The sequence below is a fragment of the Peromyscus californicus genome, unplaced genomic scaffold (genome assembly GCF_007827085.1).
Source record: "Peromyscus californicus insignis strain IS unplaced genomic scaffold, ASM782708v3 Scaffold_4__1_contigs__length_199733344, whole genome shotgun sequence".
In the NCBI taxonomy this organism is placed as follows: Eukaryota; Metazoa; Chordata; class Mammalia; order Rodentia; family Cricetidae; genus Peromyscus; species Peromyscus californicus.
Genome location: NW_026294562.1, coordinates 56964498 through 56987650, shown reverse-complemented (window position 1 = coordinate 56987650; position 23153 = coordinate 56964498). Strand labels below are relative to the sequence as shown.

At 54.6% G+C, this 23153-nt stretch overlaps 3 protein-coding genes across 13 annotated transcripts in view; 1 reads left to right on the top strand and 2 right to left on the bottom strand.

Moving 5' to 3' along the window:
- Positions 1-4407, top strand: part of Chka (choline kinase alpha) — a 53434-nt gene extending 49027 nt beyond the window's left edge. For all 3 annotated transcript variants that reach the window (XM_052712223.1, XM_052712224.1, XM_052712225.1), the window contains 3 exons: positions 1880-1986; positions 2480-2561; positions 3416-4407. In XM_052712223.1, coding sequence (XP_052568183.1) covers positions 1880-1986; positions 2480-2561; positions 3416-3475 — 249 coding nt within the window. In that variant the 3' untranslated portion in view covers positions 3476-4407. The remainder of the gene's footprint in view (positions 1-1879; positions 1987-2479; positions 2562-3415) is intronic.
- A 1518-nt stretch (positions 4408-5925) lies between these two features.
- On the bottom strand, positions 5926-19274 carry Tcirg1 (T cell immune regulator 1, ATPase H+ transporting V0 subunit a3). Of its 5 annotated transcripts, XM_052712220.1 has the most exons (21): positions 17586-19274; positions 17124-17232; positions 15264-15384; positions 14913-14991; positions 14195-14415; positions 14017-14105; positions 13728-13854; positions 13566-13648; positions 13260-13353; positions 12976-13188; positions 12264-12408; positions 9001-9140; positions 8766-8923; positions 8600-8690; positions 7657-7775; positions 7365-7578; positions 6913-7047; positions 6670-6780; positions 6461-6578; positions 6146-6323; positions 5926-6068 (listed from the first exon to the last, which is right to left on the bottom strand). In XM_052712220.1, coding segments are annotated over exons 2-21 (2517 nt in total). In that variant the 5' UTR covers positions 17126-17232; positions 17586-19274; the 3' UTR covers positions 5926-5989. The 5 variants fall into 5 exon arrangements, 4 of the variants coding, with proteins under 4 accessions (XP_052568180.1, XP_052568181.1, XP_052568178.1 ...); XM_052712221.1 differs by lacking the exon at positions 17124-17232; XM_052712218.1 differs by lacking the exon at positions 17586-19274 and having other exon boundaries at positions 17059-17574.
- Positions 19275-19401: 127 nt separating this feature from the next.
- On the bottom strand, positions 19402-23035 carry Ndufs8 (NADH:ubiquinone oxidoreductase core subunit S8). 5 transcript variants are annotated; one of them, XM_052712229.1, is made up of 7 exons: positions 22961-23035; positions 21991-22048; positions 21851-21901; positions 21338-21427; positions 21079-21251; positions 19673-19801; positions 19402-19593 (listed from the first exon to the last, which is right to left on the bottom strand). In XM_052712229.1, exons 2-7 carry the CDS (start codon positions 22046-22048, stop codon positions 19462-19464), a joined length of 633 nt encoding a protein of 210 aa, XP_052568189.1. In that variant the 5' UTR covers positions 22961-23035; the 3' UTR covers positions 19402-19461. The 5 variants fall into 5 exon arrangements, with proteins under 5 accessions (XP_052568189.1, XP_052568190.1, XP_052568191.1 ...); XM_052712230.1 differs by lacking the exon at positions 22961-23035 and adding an exon at positions 22716-22939; XM_052712231.1 differs by lacking the exon at positions 22961-23035 and adding an exon at positions 22750-22939.
- Positions 23036-23153: the final 118 nt, after the last annotated feature.

The following is a 23153-nucleotide window of genomic DNA, read 5'->3' as shown; positions in this document are numbered from 1 at the left end:
ACACCTGGTTCAGTCGGAGAGGTATTAGGCTTCCTGTGGTTCCTCTATGTTTGCCAAAAGCCCCACTTCTTAGGCATGTGGGGTAGGCTGAGCATCCTGCTTATTTCATGAACCTGTGTGTAACTGGAGGAAAAGCTTTGCTGTGAGTGGTTCCTTTCCCATCCTGAATCTTGGGGGCGGGGAGGTGGGGGATACTGGTTATAGGGAGAATCATTTTTTTCTGGGAATTTCTTCCTGGGATTCTCTCATTTCTCAGCTCATCTCTGAAGCCTGGGTTTAACTTGATGGGGTTTGGTCCTGAAAGTGGGCAGGGCGGGGGCGAGCAGGACAAACTTACCTAGAATTTCACAGCTGCAGGATGGTGGCTCGATTGCTTCCTGTGAGGACAGATATGAACAAGCCACTGCTGCAGGTCAGTCAAGGAGCATCTTGAGCCCATGTGGAGCCAAGAGCCCTATAAAGAGGCTTCAGGAATCAGACTCCATTCTAGGGCTGGCCTTTCAAATGGGAGCTTGCTAAGATGTCAGGAAGTGTCATAACTCTCTTCTGGTCACTTTTTTTTTTTTTTTTTTTTTTGGTTTTTCGAGACAGGGTTTCTCTGTGTAGCTTTACGCCTCTTCCTGGAACTCACTTGGTAGCCCAGGCTGGCCTCGAACTCACAGAGATCCGCCTGGCTCTGCCTCCCGAGTGCTGGGATTAAAGGCGTGCGCCACCACCGCCCGGCTCTGGTCACATTTTAAGGCTGTTGGGAATGAACTGGAATGTGTCCAGAGCTAGGCAGCCAAGTGTGAGGAACAGGAGAAATAGGGGATCGTGGCTCTACTTGGGGTTGGGGAGCAGAGCACAGGTGACAGCGTTGAGTCTAGGCTTAGGTGGAAGAGAAATTGGGCCCATAGAGTGAATAGCTCCAGAATTAAGAGCTATCAGAATAGCTGGGAGGGAGTACCAGCCAGGGGGAGATTGTGGTGGTCCAAGACAGTGCTAAAACCATAGATGTGTGCAGTTTAAGGAAGTTGCTTTCTAGTTACATTTTTCTGAATGGTTAAGATGATGTGGGGGATGTCTGTCTCAGTAGGAAAGAGCTTGACCAACATGTGCAGAGCCCTGGATTTGATCCCCATCCCCACATAAATAAATAAACAGGAAGAAAGATAGTGTGAGTGTGAGGCTCTGTCAGACATTAGCTCTGTGTATGTTGAGGTAATATAGTGCTTTTTTTTTCTTTAATCCATTGTAGATACTTTAAAGTGTGTGGCCTTCTGGAGTTCTAGTTTTGAACTAGAACTATGTGTAAGGGTGTTTACTCTGCATGAATGTCTGCTCACTGTGTATATACAGTGCCTACAGAAGCCAGAGAGGGCCGGGCGGTGGTGGCGCACGCCTTTAATCCCAGCACTCGGGAGGCAGAGCCAGGCGGATCTCTGTGAGTTCGAGGCCAGCCTGGGCTACCAAGTGAGTCCCAGGAAAGGCGCAAAGCTACACAGAGAAACCCTGTCTCGAAAAACCAAAAAAAAAAAAAAAAAAAAAAAAAAAAAAGAAGCCAGAGAGGGCATTGGATCCCCTGGGACTAGAGTTTGGGAAGCTCATAAGCTACCCTGTGGGTGCTGGGAACCAAATCTGAGTCCTTTGCAAGAGTAGCCAGTGCTCAACCACTGAGCCATCGCTCCAGTCTCCCTGAATTGTGTTATTTTGTGATGCTCATGTAGAACTTTATGTAAACCCCATTTGATGAAAGCTAATGAAAAGATGCTGTGGATGTCAGGGTCAGAAGGCACCATGGCCTTGCTGTTCTCACTCTGGCAGCCTGTGTGATAAGCATGTTCATAGCTGTTAGTGTTTTAACCATCATCTATCCTAACGCAGTTAATTCTTTTTTAAGCTCCATTTTATTTCCAGTTACTTGACTGCATTCCAGAATGATTTTGAAAGCCTCAGTAGTGAAGAGCAGTCCGCCACAAAAGAAGACATGCTGGTTGAGGTCAACAGGTAAGCTTCTCCTTGCTCTGTGGTAAGGAAAACCGCTCCCAGTCAGTGGTGGTTGGTGTGTTTTGTACTGAGGCTGGAGATGGTGACATGGCTCTACTCATCTGCTGTTGTCCTCATGTCAGCAGGAGAGGAAGGTGTGGGTGAGTGGGTCAGAGAAGTCTCCTGCTCAGGGAGCAGCTTCCTGCTGAGTGCATAGGGCAGGTTTTCAGGAGCTTCTGGCAGCTGGTGGTTCTGTATATTCTCTGTAGCAGAGCATGGCCACCCCAGTGCCCTGTGTGCCCTGGCCAGGCAGCTGGGTGTATTCACACCAGTAAGCATTTCCGTGGTCAGAAGTGGGAAGAGTCCAGTCTTTATACGGCCCCACAAAAGGGCCAAGGCAGCACTTACTGCATAAGAGAGATGCCTGGTAGCATGGCCATGGGTATAACATGACTTCTTTGCTTCCCTGACTGACCTTACATGACTTATGTGCTTCTCAATCTTGTGATTACAGATTTGCCCTTGCCTCCCATTTCCTCTGGGGACTTTGGTCCATTGTACAGGCCAAGATTTCATCCATTGAATTCGGGTACATGGTATGTTTCAGGGGCAATATTTTTTTTGGCTGCAAGTAAGAGCTGTAGTGTGTGAATGCTTGGCAAGGGCATTTGGTAGCAACAGGTTAGTGTAGCTCTGGAAGCCCTTCTCGCTGATCCTAGTTGCCTCACTTGAGGGCCATAGGTGCTGCTTGCCAGCTTCAGCCAAGCCTAGCTGGGTCTGCAGTCTGGGGCAGAGGAAAATCTGGACTGGTCTGTCTACTCGATTGCAGCCCTTTTGACACAAGGGACACTAAGTGAAGAAAGGTGATACCTCCCATGATAAGGCTGTATTCTTGTCCCCACTCCATACTCCAACTTGTTACCCCCAGCTTCAGCTTGAAGGTTGGTACCATTGTTGTCAGTCAGGCCGTCGTCATCTGCTCTAACACTAGGGCCGTCTATGTTCTTGACTCTTTCTTGGGACAGGTCACACCCATATGAAGGTGGCTGTACTTTAGGTGGGAGGTTTGGTAATGATGCCATCAGGCAACGACAGGAGAAATTTGGATATTTAAAGCAGATTTGGGGGTCAGTGAGATGGCTCAGCAGGCAAAGGCATCTACCACCAAGCCTCCTGATACCTAGTATCTAGTACCCACATGGTGGAAAGAGAACTGACTCCTGCAAATTGTTCCTTGACCTCTACACATGCTCTGTGGCGTGAGTACTCCCTGACAAGTGAAATGTAATTTTAAAAATCTGATTTGATCAGATGATGCTGTTAGATAGAACAGACTTCAGAACAAGGAAGGGCACCAGAAATACAGTCTTTGTTAGCATAGTGGTTCACAGCAGCACTCTAGGCACTTAGAGGTGGAGGCACAAGTCTCAAGGTGTTTTCTGTCTCCCAGGAATATGCCCAAGCCAGGTTCGATGCCTATTTTGACCAGAAGAAGAAACTTGGGGTGTGAATGGGATGACTCCACTCTTCACCACTGGACTGCAGGAGGCGGCTGCGCCAGGCCCTCGGTGGAGCTTTGTTGTGACCACTGCCCTGGGGCAGAAGGCCTGGACGTCTCACTACTGAGCACCGATGTATATGATACTACAGACTATATTAAAGTGGAGTAACATTTCTCTCATCTTTGTTTACGCTCTCACTAGGACTCTGAACCATGATTGGAAGCAGAATTTAGGACAATAGTGCAATAGCTCAGAACCCACCTAACTGGAGGCCTTTGGCTGCATGGCGACAGCTCTCAGCCATATGGCCCCAGCCGGACAGAGCAGCGCCATTTGGGTACTTCAAGCACTGACTTAGGATATTAATGTGCTGCAACACATTTGTGACCAGGCTTTGTGGTGATAGTGTGTTGGAGATCCTTCTGAAGGGTGAGTGAGCAGACATGCTGTGAAATGGCGCAGCAGGACGAGCTGAGTCATGGGGTCTGTGGATGGGCAGACTTGCTGGAAAAGCAGGTACACTGAGCTACAGGTGTACATCTGCAGAAAGTAGCTGTAGCCCTCCTGTGCCTGTGTACGCGTGACTACGTGGACCAGTGTCAATGGCTGGCCGTGGTGTCTCCTAACTGGGGAGGAGCAGTGGAGCCAGCTTCCTCAGCCTTTCTTTCTTGCCTTCCCTCTGCCTGGCCTGGAACTTGGGCATCTGCCCAGGACTCTCCAAAGCTGCTTCCCATCCAGTGTCACTGGGAGACAGCAGCTGTATGTGGGGTACAGGGGTGCAGGTGGACTAGAGCTGTGAAATCCATGTACATTAAATACCCAATGGGATAAACTTAGAATTTTTTTTTTTTTTACTCTGAACTCTGAATTGTTTTGTGCACATATTTCTGCTACCACCGAGACTGTATTATACAGAAAAATAAACAACTTGAAACCATCATCAGGCTGTTACCCTGCATGTGTCAAAAGCCTTTCTTTCCATGTGACTAGTGTCGGGTTGGGTATCCTCCTCATCACACCTCATTCTCTGTGCCACCACACCACATGCTGGTGTCTTACAGGTCTCCATGACTCCAGATAGCTAAGGTCCCTGGGACCTGCCACCCTTCCTGCTTCACCAGGGGCTAAGGCCTAGACAGCAGCAGAGGAAGCTGCAGGTGTTCCCCTTGCTCTGACCAACAAAACTTGAGCCAGAACACTGGCATCTCTTGAACTCTCCACTGAAGCATATGGTAAAAATGACATGGCTGCTTGTCCTCAGTCTCATTAGTGGCTCCACGACAGCTGACTCTCAGCTTGCCTGATGGTCCTCAAATAACAGGCTCCTCCACCATCTGCTTGATTACGTCTCTTTAATTATGTGGTGGGGGAGGGGTACGTGCACCTGAGTGCAAGTGTCCCAGGAGGCCAGAGGAGTGGGATGTCCTAGAACTGGAGTCACAGGCAATTGTGAGCTGCTCAGTGTGAGAGCTGGAAACCAAACCTAGGTCCTCTGCAAGAGCAAAACAGTTTGTAACATGCTTCCCTAAATCTTCTGTTGGTGATAGTGCCTTTCCCAAATCACCTTTGCAGCCCTACATCCCTGCCTGCTGCTTCCTAGTCTTCCTGTGTGAGCCTTCCCAGCATTTCTGACTGACTACTGACTTAGTTGTTTCCTGCCCAAAGGAGCAGGGATCAGATCCATCCTGTCCTGATCACACCCCTTTAGTGGGAATGACTGCCCGGACACAGCTTGCTGGTGCCATGACATGCTGTTCCCATGGCAACTGGAATACCCAGTCCAAGCAGGCAGGTGTCAGAACTTGGGTAGACCTACTGGCGTCTCCTAGGGATCCTCTACAACTTCTGCCCAGCTCTGTTACATTCTCTTAGCTTAGTCTGCCAAGCATATGAAAAACTATCTGAAAGACCCTGCTATTCCCAACCCTGCATTCAGAGATCCCCAGACAGTCTACACCCCTCCCAGCAGCTTGACCAAGGCCATTGTGGCTAGCTGTGCCCAGAGGCAGCTCTGGCCTCAAAGCAGCCTTTGTTGCTGGAACCTTCAGCTGTATGAACTACTTTGTAACTTGGCTGGAAAACAGGGTCTCTGGTCTCTGACATGCACTGGCTATATATGCCTCCCAGCCAGAAGGAATGAAAGGCCATCCCTACCTCAACCAAACATGGGGGGAAAAGGACCTTAAGGATTTCAGGGAGGCAGGGCCTAAAGTCAAAGCCAGTTTGTACACCTCCAAAGATGGGAAGCTCACTCTTCCCACCAAACTAGAACATCCCTTCTTGGTCCTAGAGCTAATTCTCTTGCCCCCAAGAGTTTGCAGATGTATTCATGGGTTCTCACAGCAACTTCTAAAAGGCCTAGATCCTAGACTAGGGCCTCCCACCCTTTACCTCAGCTGAAGGATGATCCAATGTAGTGTCATCCCAGTTCCATATCCCAGAGAGGACTAAGGCAAAGTTCCTGGGCCAGCCAGTTCTTTATTCCTTTCCCGATTTGGGGGAGGCAAGGATCACAATGGATGCTACTCATTGTCAACAGCGAAGGTGAAGGGGCTGAGCTTGTAGCCGGTACCCGAGTAGAACTTGTTCTGGAACTCCACCCTGGGTGTGAGAAAGGGGCCAGTGAGGGGAAGGCCACCCGTTCCCTCCATGCCCGGGCTCACTGTGGGTGTGCTTACCAGTGCAACCGCAAGGCATGCAGGAAGGCTGAGAGCCCCTCCATCACTAGCAAGATGGCCACAGTCATGACAGCAAAGGCAGCGAACACAGGGACCAGCACCACAGCTGCCACACCCATCTCTCGGCCCATGCCCAGGCCTATGCGCATCACCATGGCCCACAGGACCTCAGAGAGCTCTGCACACAAACAAGGGCACAGTGGGACCTGTTAGCATCCCCACCCCTAGTAGCATCCTTGACCCCCTCCTTGGAGCTGGTGAGGCACCTCTGTGGGGAACCCAATTTGACAGGAGGCCCAAGAAAAGGTCACTCACGGGCATGGGCTAGGCTCAGGGCCCAGAGACGCAAGTAGGAGGCTGTGTTGGAGATGCAGCCCAGGCAGAACTCAATGGTGTGGATGGCCTGGTGCATGAAGACCTCCGAGGGGACAAACTGCATGGTAAGAGGTCATGAGACAACAGCAGAGGCTGGCAGCCCTCCCCCCCCCCCCCCCCCAGCAAGGAAGAGTGCTGCACCCACCCACCTCCGCTTCCTCATCATCCCCTGGGATCCCAGCCTTCTCTTCATCAGGGCTCCAGCCATTCTCCGGAGTGGAAGCATCAGAAGAGGCCAGAAGCTTGTCACTGTCCTTGTCCTGAGAGTAGGTAGCATGAACAGCTCCAGCCCCAGGGGCAGCCCATGCCACCCACCCAGAAGCATGGAGCCTGCAGGGAAACAAGGAGCACCTCCCATGCAGCCCTCCCTCCTTCCCTGTACTCCTCCTGACCTCTACCTGTCGGCCCACTGGCCTCCTCTGAATATTTCTGCGACGGTGTTGCCGCAGCAGGTACAAGGGTGTGCCCAGCAGCAGGACAGGAACTGTGGCCAAAGCCAGGACCACCAGTGCATACTGTACCACTTCCTGTGGGCAAGGAGGGCAAGGCAACCACACACTGTATGCAAGCAGTGAGTCAGTCCCTCAGTGTGGTCATATTGATCACAGGGAACTGCAGTCCCTCCCCCAGCGACCTTCACTAACAAGGACCCCTGAGAAGGGACTTCAGGTTCCCAACACCCCCTGTGAGACCACACTGCTCCAAGCTTTAGTCCATCACCTCTGACATGACTGCAGGAATTCTGGCCCACAGCCCATTTCTCAGATGGCCCTGCAGCTCCAAGGGGCCCAGTGACTAAAGTGGGGCTCCCCAGTCAAAGAGCCATACTCTTTCCCTGGCCTACCTGCCCATGGAAGAGCGGCTGATTGGTGGGGCTTTGGGCAAAGAGGAACATATTGATAAAGTGGATGAGGATACTGGGAGCCGTGGAGGCGCTGGCAGCTGACTCCTGAAGCCACTTGTAGACAATGAGGAACACGAGGTAGCCAAAGAGGCCCAGCAGGAAGACGAGCTCAGGAAGGGTCTCCAGCAGGAGCCGGTGTGCCTGGCCAAAGTGCCTGTGGGAACAGACCGGTCACAGAGGACTCTGGCCCCATAAAGACAGTGCCCATACCCATTGGCAGCTCTGGGCTCACATGTGGTTGAAGATGCTGAGGAATACCCCAAAGGCCATGTGGGTGACCCCAAGGATGACAGACATCTTCATCTTGAAGGAGTTGAGGAAGCTCAGGTGGTTGGTGGCCAGACTCCAGATCTGGGGTAGTGGGAGAGGTGGGCACTCAGGGACACCACGGTCAGCTTTGCTAGGACATCCCCCATTGTCTCTCATCACCTTCTTGCTCCCTGACAAACCCAAGCACAGCACCCTAGTCACTAGTTCTAAGAGGCAACCGAAGGAAGTGAACAGCTGCTCTGCTCTCACAGGTCAGTCAGGTTCAGGTGGCCGGGGCGCAAGCTTGCTTCTGCACAGCTGATGGCTCAGGCACCCAGGCCACTCTCCTCTGTGCAACAGGGTAATGCTAACGAATGTCGGTAGGACTGTCACTGGGACCGGTTGTTCACAAGTACTGGGCTGCTATTCTGTTCTGAGCTTTTGTTTGTGGAGAGAGAGGGTTTTATGTAATCCACGGATACACTTGAACTCTGATCCTCCTGCCTCCCACCTCCCAAGTGTCTGAATTACCCTTGTGCACCACTACACTCAGTCTGGATATTATTATTATTATTGTTATTATTATTTATTTATTTATTTATTTTTTTGGAGACAGGGTTTCTCTGTGTAGTTTTGGTGCCTGTCCTGGATCTCGCTCTGTAGACCAGGCTGGCCTCAAACTCACAGAGATCCGCCTGGCTCTGCCTCCCGAGTGCTGGGATTAAAGGCGTGCGCTACCACCACCCGGCTTGGATATTATTTTTACAGGCTTCTCTGCCTGTGTGCCAGGCCGAGCATGGGGCCCGACACACAGGAAGTGTTCAGTGCCAACCGCCAAAGGGGGCAGGGAACAGATGGATCTGTAGAGCCCTGGCCAGCCTCCCAATGCCTCCACCCCTCACATGCACCAGTGTGGCCCCACTTACCGGGTCAATGCCAAAGGGATAAGGTCCCAGGAAGACACCAGTGATGTTGGGGTTCAGGGTGAGCATGGGGTGCTGGGACAGATACTTGTCACTGCAGTGATAATAGATGATGTCAGGGCTGCACAGTGGGCCAGGGGCCCTGGATGGGTAGGAATACAGGTCCTACCTCCAGCCTGACTGGTTGGCCATGGCGGCCACACTCCACCCCGAGGGGAAAATGGCTGCGGCACGGCTGAAGCATTCATTGTAGATGAAGCCGGTGTAGACGGAGAACAGACCCATGAGCAGGAGTAAGTAGCGACCCCCAAAGAAGGTCTGCCAGATCTGGGGGGGACCGTGTGATGAGAGGCTGCTCCACTGTGTCAGAGCCCCTATCCCTGCCAGGTATGGATGGTTCATACCTCATTTTGTGCGGCTTTCACGGCTGGCCGGTTCTCAGTGAGGACCATGGCCAGGGCAAAGAGAAACATGAGCAGTCCGTGACCCACGTCGCCAAACATCACGGCGAAGAGAAAGGGGAAGGTAATGATGGTATAGGGAGCTGTGGGCAGACAGGACACAGTCAGGCAGGTTCCCATGGGGGCCTGGGTGTCTGCTTCCTTGTCTCGAGTTGCCACAGAGGCCCCCCAGGACCTGTCAAGAGAGTGTTGGTGAGGCAAGGACCACTTGCCAACAGGCAGAGCCCACCACCGTGCCCAACTGCACCGTCTTGGGCTTGTGATTTCGGCTCTGTGCCTGTTTCTCCACCTGTAAACTGGAGATCTCAGCCACCTGACAGGGTTAGTATGAGTGTCGTGGGCAGGCCTGCAGGTGCGGGGTGTGGGCAGAGGTGGAGCAGTTCCACCTGTAGTCAATTATCTAAAGATAGAGCTGCTGCTGAGTGGTCCAGGATGGTCTTGAACTCCTGAAGTGACCCTCCTGATGCTATTGTTTTCTGTTTGTGTATGCTAGGCTAGTGTGTGTGTGTGTGTGTGTGTGTGTGTGTGTGTGTGTGTGTGTGTGTGTAGGTCAGAGGATGACAACGGGTGTCATTCCCCAGAAACCTTTCCACTATGAGACATTGTCTGTCATCACCCTGGAACTTTACCAAGGAGCTGCCTGGCTCCAGCCCCCATCTCACCACCATTGGAATTGCAACCGTGCACTGCTGAACCTACATGGGCTTTGGAGATCCAAATTCAGGTCTTCAGGCTTTGCTGGCCTAGCCAGCCTCCCAGCTCTGTTGTTAAATGTTTCCTTAAATAACATTTATTTGCTAATTTATTATGGGGAAGGTGTGCATGGGTGGAGGTCAGAGGACAACTTGTCGTAGTTAGGCCTCCTACTATGTGAGTCCTGGAAATTGAACACAGATTGTCAGACTTACTGGCAAGCTTTTACTCAATGAACCATCTCTCTGGCCCTGAATGTTACATTTAAGATCTTTAAGCTAGGCATGATGGCTCATACCTGTAATTCTAGCACTCAGGAAGCTGAGGCAGGAGGATCACCATGAGCTCAAGGTCAATCTAGGCTATAGTGTAAGACCCTGTCTCAAGCCAGGTGTGGTGGCGCATGCCTTTAATGAGCACTCAGGATGCAGAGCCAGGTGGATATCTGTGAGTTCAAGGCCAGCCTGGTCTATATAGAGAACTCCAGGACAGTCGGGACAACACAGAAAAACCTGTCTCGAAAATAACCAAAAACCAAAACAACAACAACAACGAAAGTACAAAAGAAATCAAAAGAGAGGGAAGAGGAAACAAAAGCTTCACAGAAAACCACCCAGAGGGCAGAGAGCGGCTGGTCCTGCTGGCCACTCAGCAAGTTCCAGAATTCCAAGCTGGTTAATCTCAAGAATGGGTGTTGGGAGGAGCATCCCAGTGCACATGCCTAATTAGGGGTTACCCTGTGATCCCTTCAGGAGCTAGACTGTCACCCTACAGCCCAGAACCTCAGAATGTGACCTGGAGGGGTCTTTAAAGAAGGTCAGGTTAGGAGGAGGCTCCAGAGTGGACTTTGACTCCGTGTTCAGTGTCCTTATACAGAAGGAGACATTTATTTGAACATAGAGGAAGAAGAAGACCACATGGCCATGACAGCCATCGACAGCCCAGGAGAAAGACCTGGAACAGATTTCTCTCTAACAGATGGGACGGTGCAGCCGACACCTTGACCTCAAACATCCACCCTCCAGAACCCTGAGTCCATCTATGCTGGTTTATTATGTAGCTAAGGCTGGCCTCGAACCCCTGCTCCTGCTGTCTGCCTCAGGCATCTGCACTACACTCAGTCATCTCCGCCACTTAGCCACCTTCTGCCCATTCACAGAACTTCACTGCAGTGGTTCTAGCAAAGAACAACCCCTCCTCCAAGGCCAGCCACTTTGAAGGCTGACAAGGGGACAGCCACCATGGGCACCCGGTGGTCACGGCCTTCTCCCTGCACCGGCAGGGACCCAGATCGAGCCCAGGATTCTGGTTCTGAGGCACATGTCCCCAGGACGTGCAGCTACATGTCTACAGGGTCTCAGACTGACCCCAGCCTGTCATCAAGGCCCCTTCCCAGAGCGGCCAAGCCTACACTCGGGGGCACTGGGGCACCTCTTTCCGCCTGCTCCTCCTCACAGTCCCATCCCTGTGTGGGTTCTCTCCAAGAGTAGCAGCACTGACAGACATTTCGGGCTACCTGGCCCACTTCTGAGGGTTCTACTGACCTGCCTGGCTCCCCTCTCACCGCAGGAGAACTGGGATTACATATGTGCATTACCGCACTCAGCTTTTATGTAGGCTCTGAGGATTCGAACTCGGGTCCTCACACTGTTGTTGAAAGTACTTTACCCACTGAGCCTTGAACTCTCTATGTAGCTGAGCATGACTGAATTATTATTATTATTATTATTATTATTATTATTTATTTGTGTGTGTGTGTGTGTGTGTGTGTGTGTGTGTGTGTGTGTGTGTGTGTGTTTCAAGACAGGGTTTCTCTGTGTAATAGCCCTGGCTGCTCTGGAACTTGCATTGTAGACCAGACTGGCCTCAAACTCAGAGATCCTCCTGTTTCTGCCTCCCAAGCACTGGGATTAAAGGTGTGCGCCACCAGCGCTGGGCTATGACTCTGAATTCTTGATCCTCCTGCCTCCACCTCCTGAGTGCTAGGATTATAGGCTACACCACCATGCTCAGTTTCTGCTGAGGACTGAGCCCATAAACTTTCAAGCACTCTATCAACTGAGCTCCATCCTCACCCCTGTTCATTCCAACTTGGAAAAAAACGCAGCATGGCCAAATAAGCCGTCACTACAGGCTGCCCCGGCCACTCTGAGACAGCAGCCTTCCTCACACTTCTCTGAAGTCTGCGCTATCATTCTCATTTTACAGGCCAGGAAAAATGAGACCCACAGAAACTAAGAAACTCATCCAAACAAGTGAGCTGGACTTCAAGCCCCTCCCAAGCCTGGTTTCTGAACTGATCCATGCTGGCTCCCTGTGGATTTAACAGCAGAAACAAGTCTAAAGTCCCAAAGGGGACTAAATCAAACTGGGGAGTATGTCTCTGTCGCAAAAGGATGGGGTGAACCCAGCTCCTACACTCTCAAGGTCGGCATCGCAAAGGCAAAAGGACTTCCTGAGACCCTGACAGAGGATGGGAAGGCTGGCCTCTAATGGGGTACAGTAGCTCTCACCAGGGTTGACTTCTCGGTAGCGGCCCACACCATAGGCATCCACAATGCCCTGGAAGCTGGCGGTGAAGCGGTTGGTCCGGATGAGGGTTGGAGGCATGTCCCGGCAGGGTATACGATGAGCAACAGCACTCACTCCTGCCTCACTCTGGGGTGCCCAGTGGAGAGGCAGAAGTGATGGAGGGGCACTCAGAAACCCTGAAGCCCCCACCCAGGCCCAGCTGAAACAGTCCACAGCAATTTCTAGGTTGAGGCTGGGATGGGATGGCATGGAGGAAGTTGGTCAGCTCCACCCTGCCCAAATCTGGGGCATTTGAAAAAAGAAAGTGTGCCTCTTCACATCTGGTGGTCCAGGAGAGGGACCCATCCCCATCCTGGAGATCCAGCCCTGAACCACCAGGTGTGTGCTACAATGTCCTTGTGTGTACCACCACTGCACCACTGGTAAGGGGCCCGAGGCTCCTAACAGGCTCAGATCACATACCACTGCCTTGGAAGTGCAATTTTATAATTGTCTTGTATAGCTTGCCAGAGACTCTGGGAAATCAGAAGGGAGGGCTATGGGGCCAGGGCCATCAGGGTAATGCCCTGGGGGAAGAGGCTTCTAGGAAATGGACCCCCTCCCGATCCCAGGGCAAAGATGAGGTACTGGAAGCTTGAGGTGGGGCTGGAAGTAGAAGGAGAAAAGGCAGCCTCTGGCAGCCTGTGTGCTCACTGAGCCATCCTGGAGCGCCTGCTGGAGGGTGGGCAGGTCCCGCGTGGCACACCAGACCTCCGCAATGAGGCACTTGTGTGTGGTGCTCACACTGCACTGGTTGAGGGCCAAGTACACGGCCTTCATCTTGCGGATCTGCACTTGCCCTGGTGGCAGCAGCCGCTGCACCCGGCCCAACACCTGGCTCAGGAATCGCTCCGTTTCCCCCAGGACCTGGAGCCAGAACAGGTAATCAGAAGGGGCACTGAGGGAGCCAGCAGGGGTCAGGGCATGTGGGTGCTCACCTCCTGAAGCTCCTGGCTCTGCTGCTGCAGCTGCTGCAAGGCCGCATGCCGGGCTTCCTCTTGCTCCAGGTAAGGGAAGACATGGCAGTGGAAGCTGGAGGTATAAGGGGTTTTGAGGGAGCCACCAGGCAGAGCTGGTGTCAGGACAGATTTGGTGTTATCAGGGACCTGGGACACACTGGGCCAGAAACATCTAGCTGGGAGCCTAAAGTGGAGGCTGGGGGCTGGACACCTGCAGAGGCCGAGTGGCCACACACACACACACACACACACACACACACACACACACACACACACACAACTCACCAGTCTGTGATCTTTCTAATCTTCTGACCGATCTGCTCACCCCAGTAGGAGATGATAAAGGTCATCCAAGTTGCAGGCTCACCCTAAGGGAGTCAGGCTTAGTTGATCCCTGGAGCCCTGGCTCCTCGAAAACCTCCCCCACCCTGCCCCCTGCCAGCTCACCGTCACAGGGTCCTCCAGCTGCCCCTCTGTCTCCTTAAAGCTGGCAATGAGGAAGCCGCGGCAGGCTCTCCAGAGCAGGCGCTCCAGGGCAGCAGCCTTGTAGGGTTCCACAGCACCTGCCACAAAGCTGCCAGCAGGGCTGGAATGGGGCTGCAGCCTCCCATCCCACCACCTCACCAGGAAGCACCCCTAGGGACATTCCCACAGGGCAGAGACTCAGGGGCCATTCTGTTCCCTTCTCTGGCCAGTGCCCTAAGACTGATAGGAAAAGACAAAGTGCCTCACTCACTTGACCTTCAGGTCTGCATGTGGCCCCCGAGCAGCTGGAAGCAGGGGTGTTCTCTCAGAGGAGGGTCCCTCAGTGTGGTCAGCTGCCATCTGGGCACCAAGAGACACTGTGAGCCCCAGCCCAGGTTGGGCTTGGCATAGCTGTCTCCTGCCCCATCCCTGCCTTGGCTGGGGCTGACCGGGGGGTTGTGGTTCTGGCCCAGCACGGCTGAGTGGAGCTGCAGCTGGTGCAGCTGGGCCCGCAGCGCCTGCTGGTTGCCTCGAACATCCCGAAGCTCCCGGGCCAGGCGGTCGGTCTCCTCCTGGATGCGCAGCAGCTCTCGGGGAGGTGGTGCTGGCAGTGCCCCCTCTGCTGGGGGCAGTGCCAGACCAGCCCGCTGTACTTCCTCCTGCAAGAAGGCTAGACACAGAAAGGGGGTCGGGGGAAGCCACACCAGGGTTATGCCAGCTCATATCTACCGTGAGCCAAGGGCTGCAGACATGTAGGGAGATCCCAAATGCTCATCAAGTGCTATTACTAATCCACTAAGTCAGAGCTCTGCTCCCCCTGCTCTGCCCTCATCTTTGGCCTAAGAAGAAGCTGCCCAGCCCTCGACCTGGCCTCTGCCCATGCCAGTCCATCTAGAGGAGAAGGCTCAGTCCATGCCTCTTGTTTCCTGCCATCCACAGGACGAGTTCTGAGGTGTGGACCTACTTCGAGCCACCCTGCCTTCGGTCCTCTGCTCCAGCCACCCAGAGCCATGGACACCCTGAAGACCCCAGCAGCTCCGCCTGGTCCTGCCTGCCCCTCCCTTCTTTGCCTTCACCTGGGTAACTGAGGCACTTCCTCCCAGACCAAGCCCGCCGAGTGCTCCTTCCAGGAAGGCAGCCTGGAATGTGGGCCTGAGCCCAACTTACTGAAGGTCTTCTCCAGCTCCTCGCAGCGCCGGACGTCCGCCACGAAGCGCCTCTGGAAGGCACTCACAGATGCGTTGAGCTGTGAAGGACACACAGAGTCTCGGGGAGGGGACCAGGAGGTCACTGCTCTGGGGTCTAGGCCTGAGGCACCTCCTCCAAAATGTTGCTGGGTGCCCAGTTAGTCTAAAGATGAGCTGAAGCAGATTCACCCATGCCAGGAAGGGCATGAGTCGGTATGGGTAGAGCACCTGTGCTGGAAGGTAGGACTGGGATGCCCCCACAGGGGGTCAGGGGTCATCATGGGGCCATTCTGGACGTGGGTTACCTGCCCAGGGCTCCGTTCCCACTCACATCTCTGAACTCCACGAGGCCCAGCTCGCCCAGCTGGCTCACGCAGGTGTAGGCAGCTGCTGTGGGCAGCAGGAGTTGGACCAAGGCCACCTCTTCACTCCGGAACATGGAACCCATGACCCTTAGGACAGGCAAAAAGGTTGGTCAGGAGCCTGCTCCAGGCAGGCATCACACACCTGTTCCCATCCACTGGACAGATGGGGAAACTGAGGCCCAGCAAGGGAAAAAGGAAGCCAGCAGTATAACAAAGCATGGAGCAGGCCAATGAGCCCACAGCCTACTATAGGCTGTCTCTAAGCTCACTCTCCATGGCCTCCTTGTCCCAGCCCAGCTCAGCAGCTGCCACACACTGGCTCTGCCCACTGTTCTGCAGTACTGTACCGCCTCTCTGCCTGCCCTCACTCTAGATCTGGCTTATCCCTGGGATCCTGGGCCCCAGGCCTGAGGCTCTGACAACGGAGCTGTCCAGCCTGCCTCCTTACATAGGCAGTGGGGTGGGGATGGAGTGTCCCCCTAGGTCCCCTGGGGCTAAAAACCTGAAGAGGATGATGGCTGGGGTTGCTTTTGGCAGGCTGGCTTGGTGTTGAAACCAATGAAAGTGAAACCGTGAAACCATGAACGGGAAGGCCTGGTGGCCTTGCTCCAGCCCCAGCAGGTACAAACATTTCCTGCAGATGCCCCCAAAGCCAACACTCTCCCCAGGCCCCTGCCTGTCTGTAGCTATGGCTCTTAGGCTCAGGGTTCCAGTGGGACACAGTTTCCTCGGCACACCATTAAGTGGAACTTTAGAGACTAATGGGCCCAGCTTGCTGTCTGGGCCTGCCCACAGGCCACTTCCTCCCCAAGGCCTGGTTTTCTTAACTTAAGAGGAAACCACAGTCCTGTCCCTAGCCTGGGAACAGAAAGAATTCAGAGGGTAGTCTAGGACTTCAGAAGAGCCAGGCCCTGAGCAGGCAAGGGTGGGCAGGAAGGGCTGGGTGCCATTACCCAAGAGCATGGCTCTGGCCACAGAGCAGGGGGTCAGGGACCAAGTCTCTGGGGTCTTGCCCAGATTGTGATCACCTGTGTGACACTAAGCAAGTCATTTGCCCTCTTTGGGCCCATATTTCCTCTTCGTTGAATAAGACTTAGCCAAGCAGGGCGGTGGTGGCACACCCCTTTAAACCCAGCACTCGGGAGGCAGAGGCAGGTGGATCTCTGTGAGTTCGAGGTCAGCCTGGTCTACAAAGAGAGTTCCAGGACAGCCAGGGCTGTTACACAGAGAAACCAAAAAAACAAAACCAAAAAGACTTGGCCACCCCTGGCAGGAAAGGTAGGACGTGAGTGGGAAGGTGAACAAAAGATCAGAAACCTTGTGTCTTCTATAAACACCACGTCAATCAATAACCAGCACCCCAGCCTTATCTTTGTCTTTTCTTCTTTTGGTTTTCCGAGACAGGGTTTCTATGTATAGCCAAGACTGTCCTGGATCTCGCTCTGTAGACTAGGCTGGCCTTGAACTCACAAAGATCCACCTACCTCTGCCTCCTGAGTGCTGGGATTAAAGGAGTGTGCTACCACCACCACACAGGCCCACCCCAGCCGTATCAGTAAGGTGAAGTCTAAGGTCACAATGGTCAGCTAGGACCAAACCAGAGAGGGGTCTGCCCCAGACTAGCGGGAAGCTGCTCTGCCGGGTCATGTTCTACCTGTTCCAGCACCATAACCAACATCACCAAGCTGCCCCAGCCGTGGAACCCCAGCCATCTAGACACAAGACAAATAAAAGTACCTCCATGCCCCCTGCGGTCCATACCATGCACTGTGATTTAATAACTCCTGTCTCCTGCAGCCAGCAGGGCATCTGTGGGCTGGACTCACATGTAACACTTGAGCTCCGGCTTTCCCAGACGCCCTGAAATTCGGCTTCACTCCTGCACTCCTTTCTTGGTCCTTCCTTCGGCCCCACGCCTCTTCTCCCAGCCCCTGCCTTTTGGAGGATGACGGCACGAGGAGGGGTTGGAATCCGCCTCGAGCCCCACCACTTCCTAGTTGGCTGGCCTCTGTTTCCTCATCTGTAGAATGGGTTCCTCCCTCCGAACCAGACGCAGAAGGGGGATTCCTGAGCCCAGGCCTGGTGAGGTGGGCCCCGAACTTGCCCAGAGCTAGCAACCCATCTTCCCGCTCCTCCTTGCGGCCTGTGCACCCCATACGGCCTGAAACGGGCGCGTGGCCTCTGAGCTTTCTCCACCCGAAGTCGGGCGGGGTGCCGGGTCCATTGCCCGGGCAGAGGAAGCGGGCGGTGGGCAGGGATTAGGCTCCGCAACCCCGCAGGACACTCACCCTGGTGGGCGCGTCGCTCAGCTCCGGCTTAGGATCTGAGCCTGCCAGCGGGCGGGAGCAGCTCACTCCAGCTCCGAAAGGCAGGGAGTGGGCGTGGTCTGTGGTGGCCCCGCCCACTGCCGTCCCGTCCCGCCGAGTTCTGGGAGGAGGGGTTGGGAGGAAGGCGGCGACTGAGAAGGTTCTAGGTGGCCTGGAATCGTTTAGTTCCAGGGACTGGGAGATAACCGACAACCGGGGTGCGGGGTAGGACCTTGGTGGATAGGCCACTTTCCCTTCTCTCTTAAGAGCTATGTCCTGATGGGTCCTAGTACACACAGTCCAAGATCTGTTGCTACCTCACCTCACCCAGCTCAGTCTAAGGGTCCCAGGAAGGCTGGGGCAGAGCTGCCCCACTCTTTGGGTACCTCTCCGCTGGCAGCAGGGCGTTTGTCAGGCCAGTCTCCGCTGAGGAACTTACACCCAGGAGGCCAGGAGACTCCTGGCCTTGAGGTCCTAGTGTCTGGAAACTGGGATTCAGCACTGTCCAGCTGCCTGCACTTTGGACAGGCTGGACTGTACCCACTGGGGACCAGAGGGACAAGGGGCCCCTCAGCTCTGGTGATCCTTGGACCCCATACAGTAAACAGGGGCCTTGATGTGTGTGTGGAGTATAGAACGGAAGCCTAGGGCTACGCAGAAACTGAGTTAGTCAAGGTGGGCATCCTCAGAAAACAGAGAGGTGTGTCACAGGTCTGATCTGACTTGGTGTGAGAAGGACCCTCATACAAGTAGCCCAGGGGTCACAGGTCAGTGCTCTTCAGTGAGGGCAAACCCACAGGGCCACAGAGCTGTTATGGATGCACTGAGGTAGAAGTGTGCCTTCGACCATGAACACCAAGCCAGCAGCCAGCCTCCCAGAGTGTGTGCATCCATGGAGCACCCAGAGTCAGAGGAGCCACACAGCTGGGCTGGGACTGGAAACCGGGAAGTTGCAGCCGCACAACAGCCTGAGTGGGGAACTGGGGGAAACGGATGTAGCAAGAGGCGAAGCCAGCTCAGAGGCAGCAGACCTGTGTCATTCCCTTGTGACTGTTACCCCACAGCAGGCTTCCCGTTCCCCAAAGGACACCCTGGCCTTCTTGCATGTGTGTGTGTGTGTGTGCAGGCACACTCCGGTGCAAGCACATGTGTAGCCTGAGCTCGAAAGCAGGATCGTTCCTCAGTTGCCCACCACCTTTGTCATTTTTGAGACAGGGTCTCTCATTGAACCCGAAGTTGCCATTTTGATGAGACTGACGAGCCAGTGAGCCCTCTGGGATCCCTGACCCCACCCCCAGCAGTGGGTAGCATTCGCCTTTTCTGAGCATTCTCAGGCTAGGAACACTTTATTCACTGAGCCTTCTACCCTGCCTCCTCCTGAGGGAGGCTCTTGATGGACTCTGGCCTGAAGCCTGGGAAGGCTCCAAGTCCAAACAACCGTAGTGATGGAGGTCTGAGAAGATAGAAGACCTGCGGCCCACCTCTCACACACCCAACGCCATGGGGACAACAGGCCCATGGTGACCTGCATTGCCACGCCCCGGGGAGAAACCCAGAAAATGTGTGATATGGTTCTAGGTCCTGTGGCCAGCCACAAAGAGGTTCTCTGGGCCTGTGAACCACAGAGGATGACTGGGCTCTGCTCTGTTAGGTCTTGTGGGCATGCAAGCTGCTGGAAGCCATTCAGGAAGCAAAGTCAAAGGTCCACGCACACCTGGTCTAGTCAGAGGAAGCCCCAGGCCCCAGGCTGTGTGGGGTGGGTTCCATCTGAGCAAACAGACACAACACAACAGGCAGCTGTAGGATCATAGCTTCTTTATGGGCAGCAGGGGCTACGGGACCGAGCCACGTGGCCAGGTCACCGGTACAGGTAGTCGGCCTGGATGTTGGCGGAGATCTCGGCCTCCCACTTGTCCCCATTATTCAACAACTTCTCCTTGTTGTACAGTAACTCCTCATGAGTCTCGGTGGAGAACTCAAAGTTGGGGCCCTGCAAGAGGGGGGACAGTCAGCAAGGCAACCCCCTCCCAGGAGCCTCTGTGCTGGCCACCTCACCCGGACCCACTCACCTCCACGATGGCGTCAACAGGGCAGGCCTCCTGGCAGAAACCGCAGTAGATACACTTGGTCATGTCGATGTCATAGCGTGTAGTCCGGCGGCTGCCATCGGCTCTTGGCTCAGCCTCGATGGTGATGGCCTGAGGGAGTGGCCACAGGTCACTGCCACACAGGCAGGCACCTCCTGGTCCTGCCCCTCACAGCTCAATCTGGCCCCTGGGGGGTCTGCATGGATGCCCACACATCTCAGACCCCTCCTCAGCCCTCCAGAGGAGCCACCTCTCATATGGCCCCATTAGCCTCTGCCAGGTTTTTGCTCAGCACCTGCCCAGGTGACCCTCCTGTCTCACAAGGAAAAGGCTACGATCTGCTTTGATCCTTGAAAACCTGTGGCCGGGTGGTGGTGGCACATGTCTTTAATCCCTGCACTTGGGAGGCAGAGGCAGAGGCAGGTGATCTCAGTGAGTTCGAACTCAGCCTGACCTACAAAGAGAGTTCCAGGACAGCCAGAGCTGTAACACAGAGAAACCCTGTTTCTAAAAACCAAAAAGAAAACCTGTGGCCCTGAGAGGTCCCCTGGAACAGGAAGCGCCCAATGACTGTCAAGTTGAACCACCTTTCTGACAATCCCCATTTGTTGGAGAAAATTAAGACTCAGGTCGAAGGATTTCCTGAAGTCGCACAGTAGTGAGGGACACAGACCAAATCTGAAGGTGTACCTTTAACTGTTGGTTCCTGGGGGAACAGCTGTATGCCAGCCAAGAGTAAAAAGGGACAGCCTGGGACCCACAGGCCAGGAGACTCTTGGGCATAGCCAGGAGCCGGGCATGGCAGGTCTCAAGGCTGGACCTGCGGGGCTCCTGCTAGGCACACCAAAGCCACCTCTGCATCTTCCTGTTTCCACAAACAGCCCCAACTGCAGATGTTCCCCATAGCACCCACGAGCACAGTCCAAAGCCAAGGCCCTGAGAGCAGCCACTGGGACGGGAGCCTTGGCTGCATGTCCTCGGCTCAAATCCAGGATGGGCACACAGAGAGGACTCCTGAAACTACTCCATGGCTCCTGAGCCCAAATGCTACGTGATCTACTGACTCCTAGGGTGGGACGTGGGTATGCCACATGGTCTGCTTGGGATGGAGGCTGCCACCGGCTTCCTGACTCGGCACCTGACATCAAGAACTCACTGTCCCACTCACAGGGTCATGGTTAGGACTTTCGTCAGGGGTTGTGACAGTGCATGTCTTTATCAGGAGTCCAGAGGCCGAAGCAGGCAGATCTCTGTGAGCTCAGGGCCAGCCTAGTCTACACAGTGAGTTCTAGGCCAGCTGGGAATAACCAGTTGGACTGTCCTAAACGAAAAAACGAAAGGGACTTTCCCGGGATGTGTATCAAGGTAGAGTTAGATTTAGAGCGTACCTGTGCAGGACAGATGGCCTCACAGAGCTTGCAGGCAATGCAGCGTTCCTCCCCGGATGGGTAGCGGCGCAATGCGTGTTCCCCACGGAAGCGTGGACTCAGCGGGCCCTTCTCAAATGGGTAGTTGATGGTGGCGGGCTCCCGAAAGAGGTAGCTCAGGGTCATGCCCAGTCCTGTGAGCAGCACAGAGCTGGCAAGGGGCTGTTCTCCTCCCCAGCACACCCACACCTGACTCCCACTTCCCCCCATTGGCGCCCACCTCGGAAGAGTTCTGTCCACAACAGAGTCCGAGCTGCACGGTCAGTCACGGACTTCATGTCCATCTCCAACTCTGACACATTCACATACTCTGCAGGAGTCAGGATGGGAGGTTAAGGAATCTGGCTCTGGAAGGCGAGGCCCAACTCTCAGCTCTAGGTGGGGCAGGTGGGCGGTGGGCTCTTAGTGAGGGCCCAGGGAAGTCAGTCTGCAGCCCTGGGAAGCTTTGCTGGTTCCTTTCTGCCCAGGTAACCCAAAGAGCCCCCAAGCAAAGCTTTTCAAGTTCAAGGGTGTCGGGGCCTGGGTCCCCCCAGTGGGTCTAGCAGCTCCTCTAAAGCACACGCCTCCCTCCTTCAACGCCACCACAATGCCCGTGAGTCACATCTCTTGATCACCACCTTCATTTTCAGAGTGGAAACTGGAGCTAGCAGAAGGGCCCTGGCAAAGCAGCAGTTTCCCCGGGTGTGACCTCGATCGGGAAAGCCTAAGTCAGAAGACACCATCCGGTACTCACTGTAGGTGGCTGCCACTGCACTGCTATGAAGGCTTCGGCCACTGAGATGTCCTGCAAGGAGAGGGGGGAAACTCTGCTGCTGTGACTTCAGGCCAGAAAGCTTGGCTCCCCTAAGCCCAGGAAAGGCTCCCTGGTCCTACCTGTGCGCACGGCCTGGGCCAAGGCCCGTGGTAGCACGACTGAGGTCAGACGGTACATCTGGAACATGGAAAGGAAGGGAGGTGAGGGGTCTAAATCTGCCCTCCTCAGGACCTGCTCACACACCATCCCAGCCGAGACCAGCACCCCCAACCCTCCAGCTGACCTCACTCTGCTAAGACTCACGCGACCTGGCACCCCAAGCTCCTTCTACTGTAGTTCCTAAGAAGCTTATTTGATCCACTTCCCCTCTACTTCTCATCCGCAGCTCACACCAAAACACCCTGACCACCACGACAGTGCACTGAGTTAACCCTGAGCCAGGCTTCACGCCAGATGTCACAAGCCGTCATCCTGACATACTGACTGCCCCAAAGTTAATGGCTTTGGAACCAGGACAGGGACCCAGAAGTCACCTGCAGAAAAACCTTAACGGTTTAAATAATCCTCAGGGTCAAGTTCCTCTCCCCAACCCAGGGACCTGCTGGAACTCTGTCCAGCCTGCCTAGTGACCTTGGGCAAACGATGTCCCCTGGCCTCGGGCATCTCGCCTTCGACATAGGGAGGGAGGGTCCCGAAAACTAGGGATGTATGCAGTGAAGGGGATGTTGGCTGAGAGCCTGGCACTTTACCAACGCTCCAAAGAGCCCCTCCTGTGACCTTTGACCTCAAGCGGGTCTGCCAATTCTTGACCCGTGACCCCAGGCAATCCTGGAGCCCAACCAACCACTCTCTCTCAGACCTTCCCCTTGACCTCTGACCCTACGAACGCAGAAGGCATCCGGCAAGGCAGCGCATGCGCCTGAGGGTGCAGGCTTCCCGGCCCTACAGCTCGCAGAAGGACGGAGAGGCCACAGGTCCCAAGCCGACCCGCCAGATCCCAGACTTCGCGGAGTGAGCGGTGACACCACGTTCAACCCCGTCGTCACGCCACCCAGGCCCTGCCTTCGCCGCCTTGCCCTGGACACCCACCTTGAGGCGCGCCGGCTCCTTCCCTGGCCCAGGTGCGGCTCAGCCGGGAGGCGGAGCCTAACTTCGGGAGGCTGCCATTGGCGGGCTACTCAGGCCTTTTTTATTTTTCTCCCGATGTCCTTGCCTGCTGTGGCCTGATTGGCCTGTGGTGCGGCTGCAGGAGGCGGGGCCAGAATTATCTTGTCTCTGATTG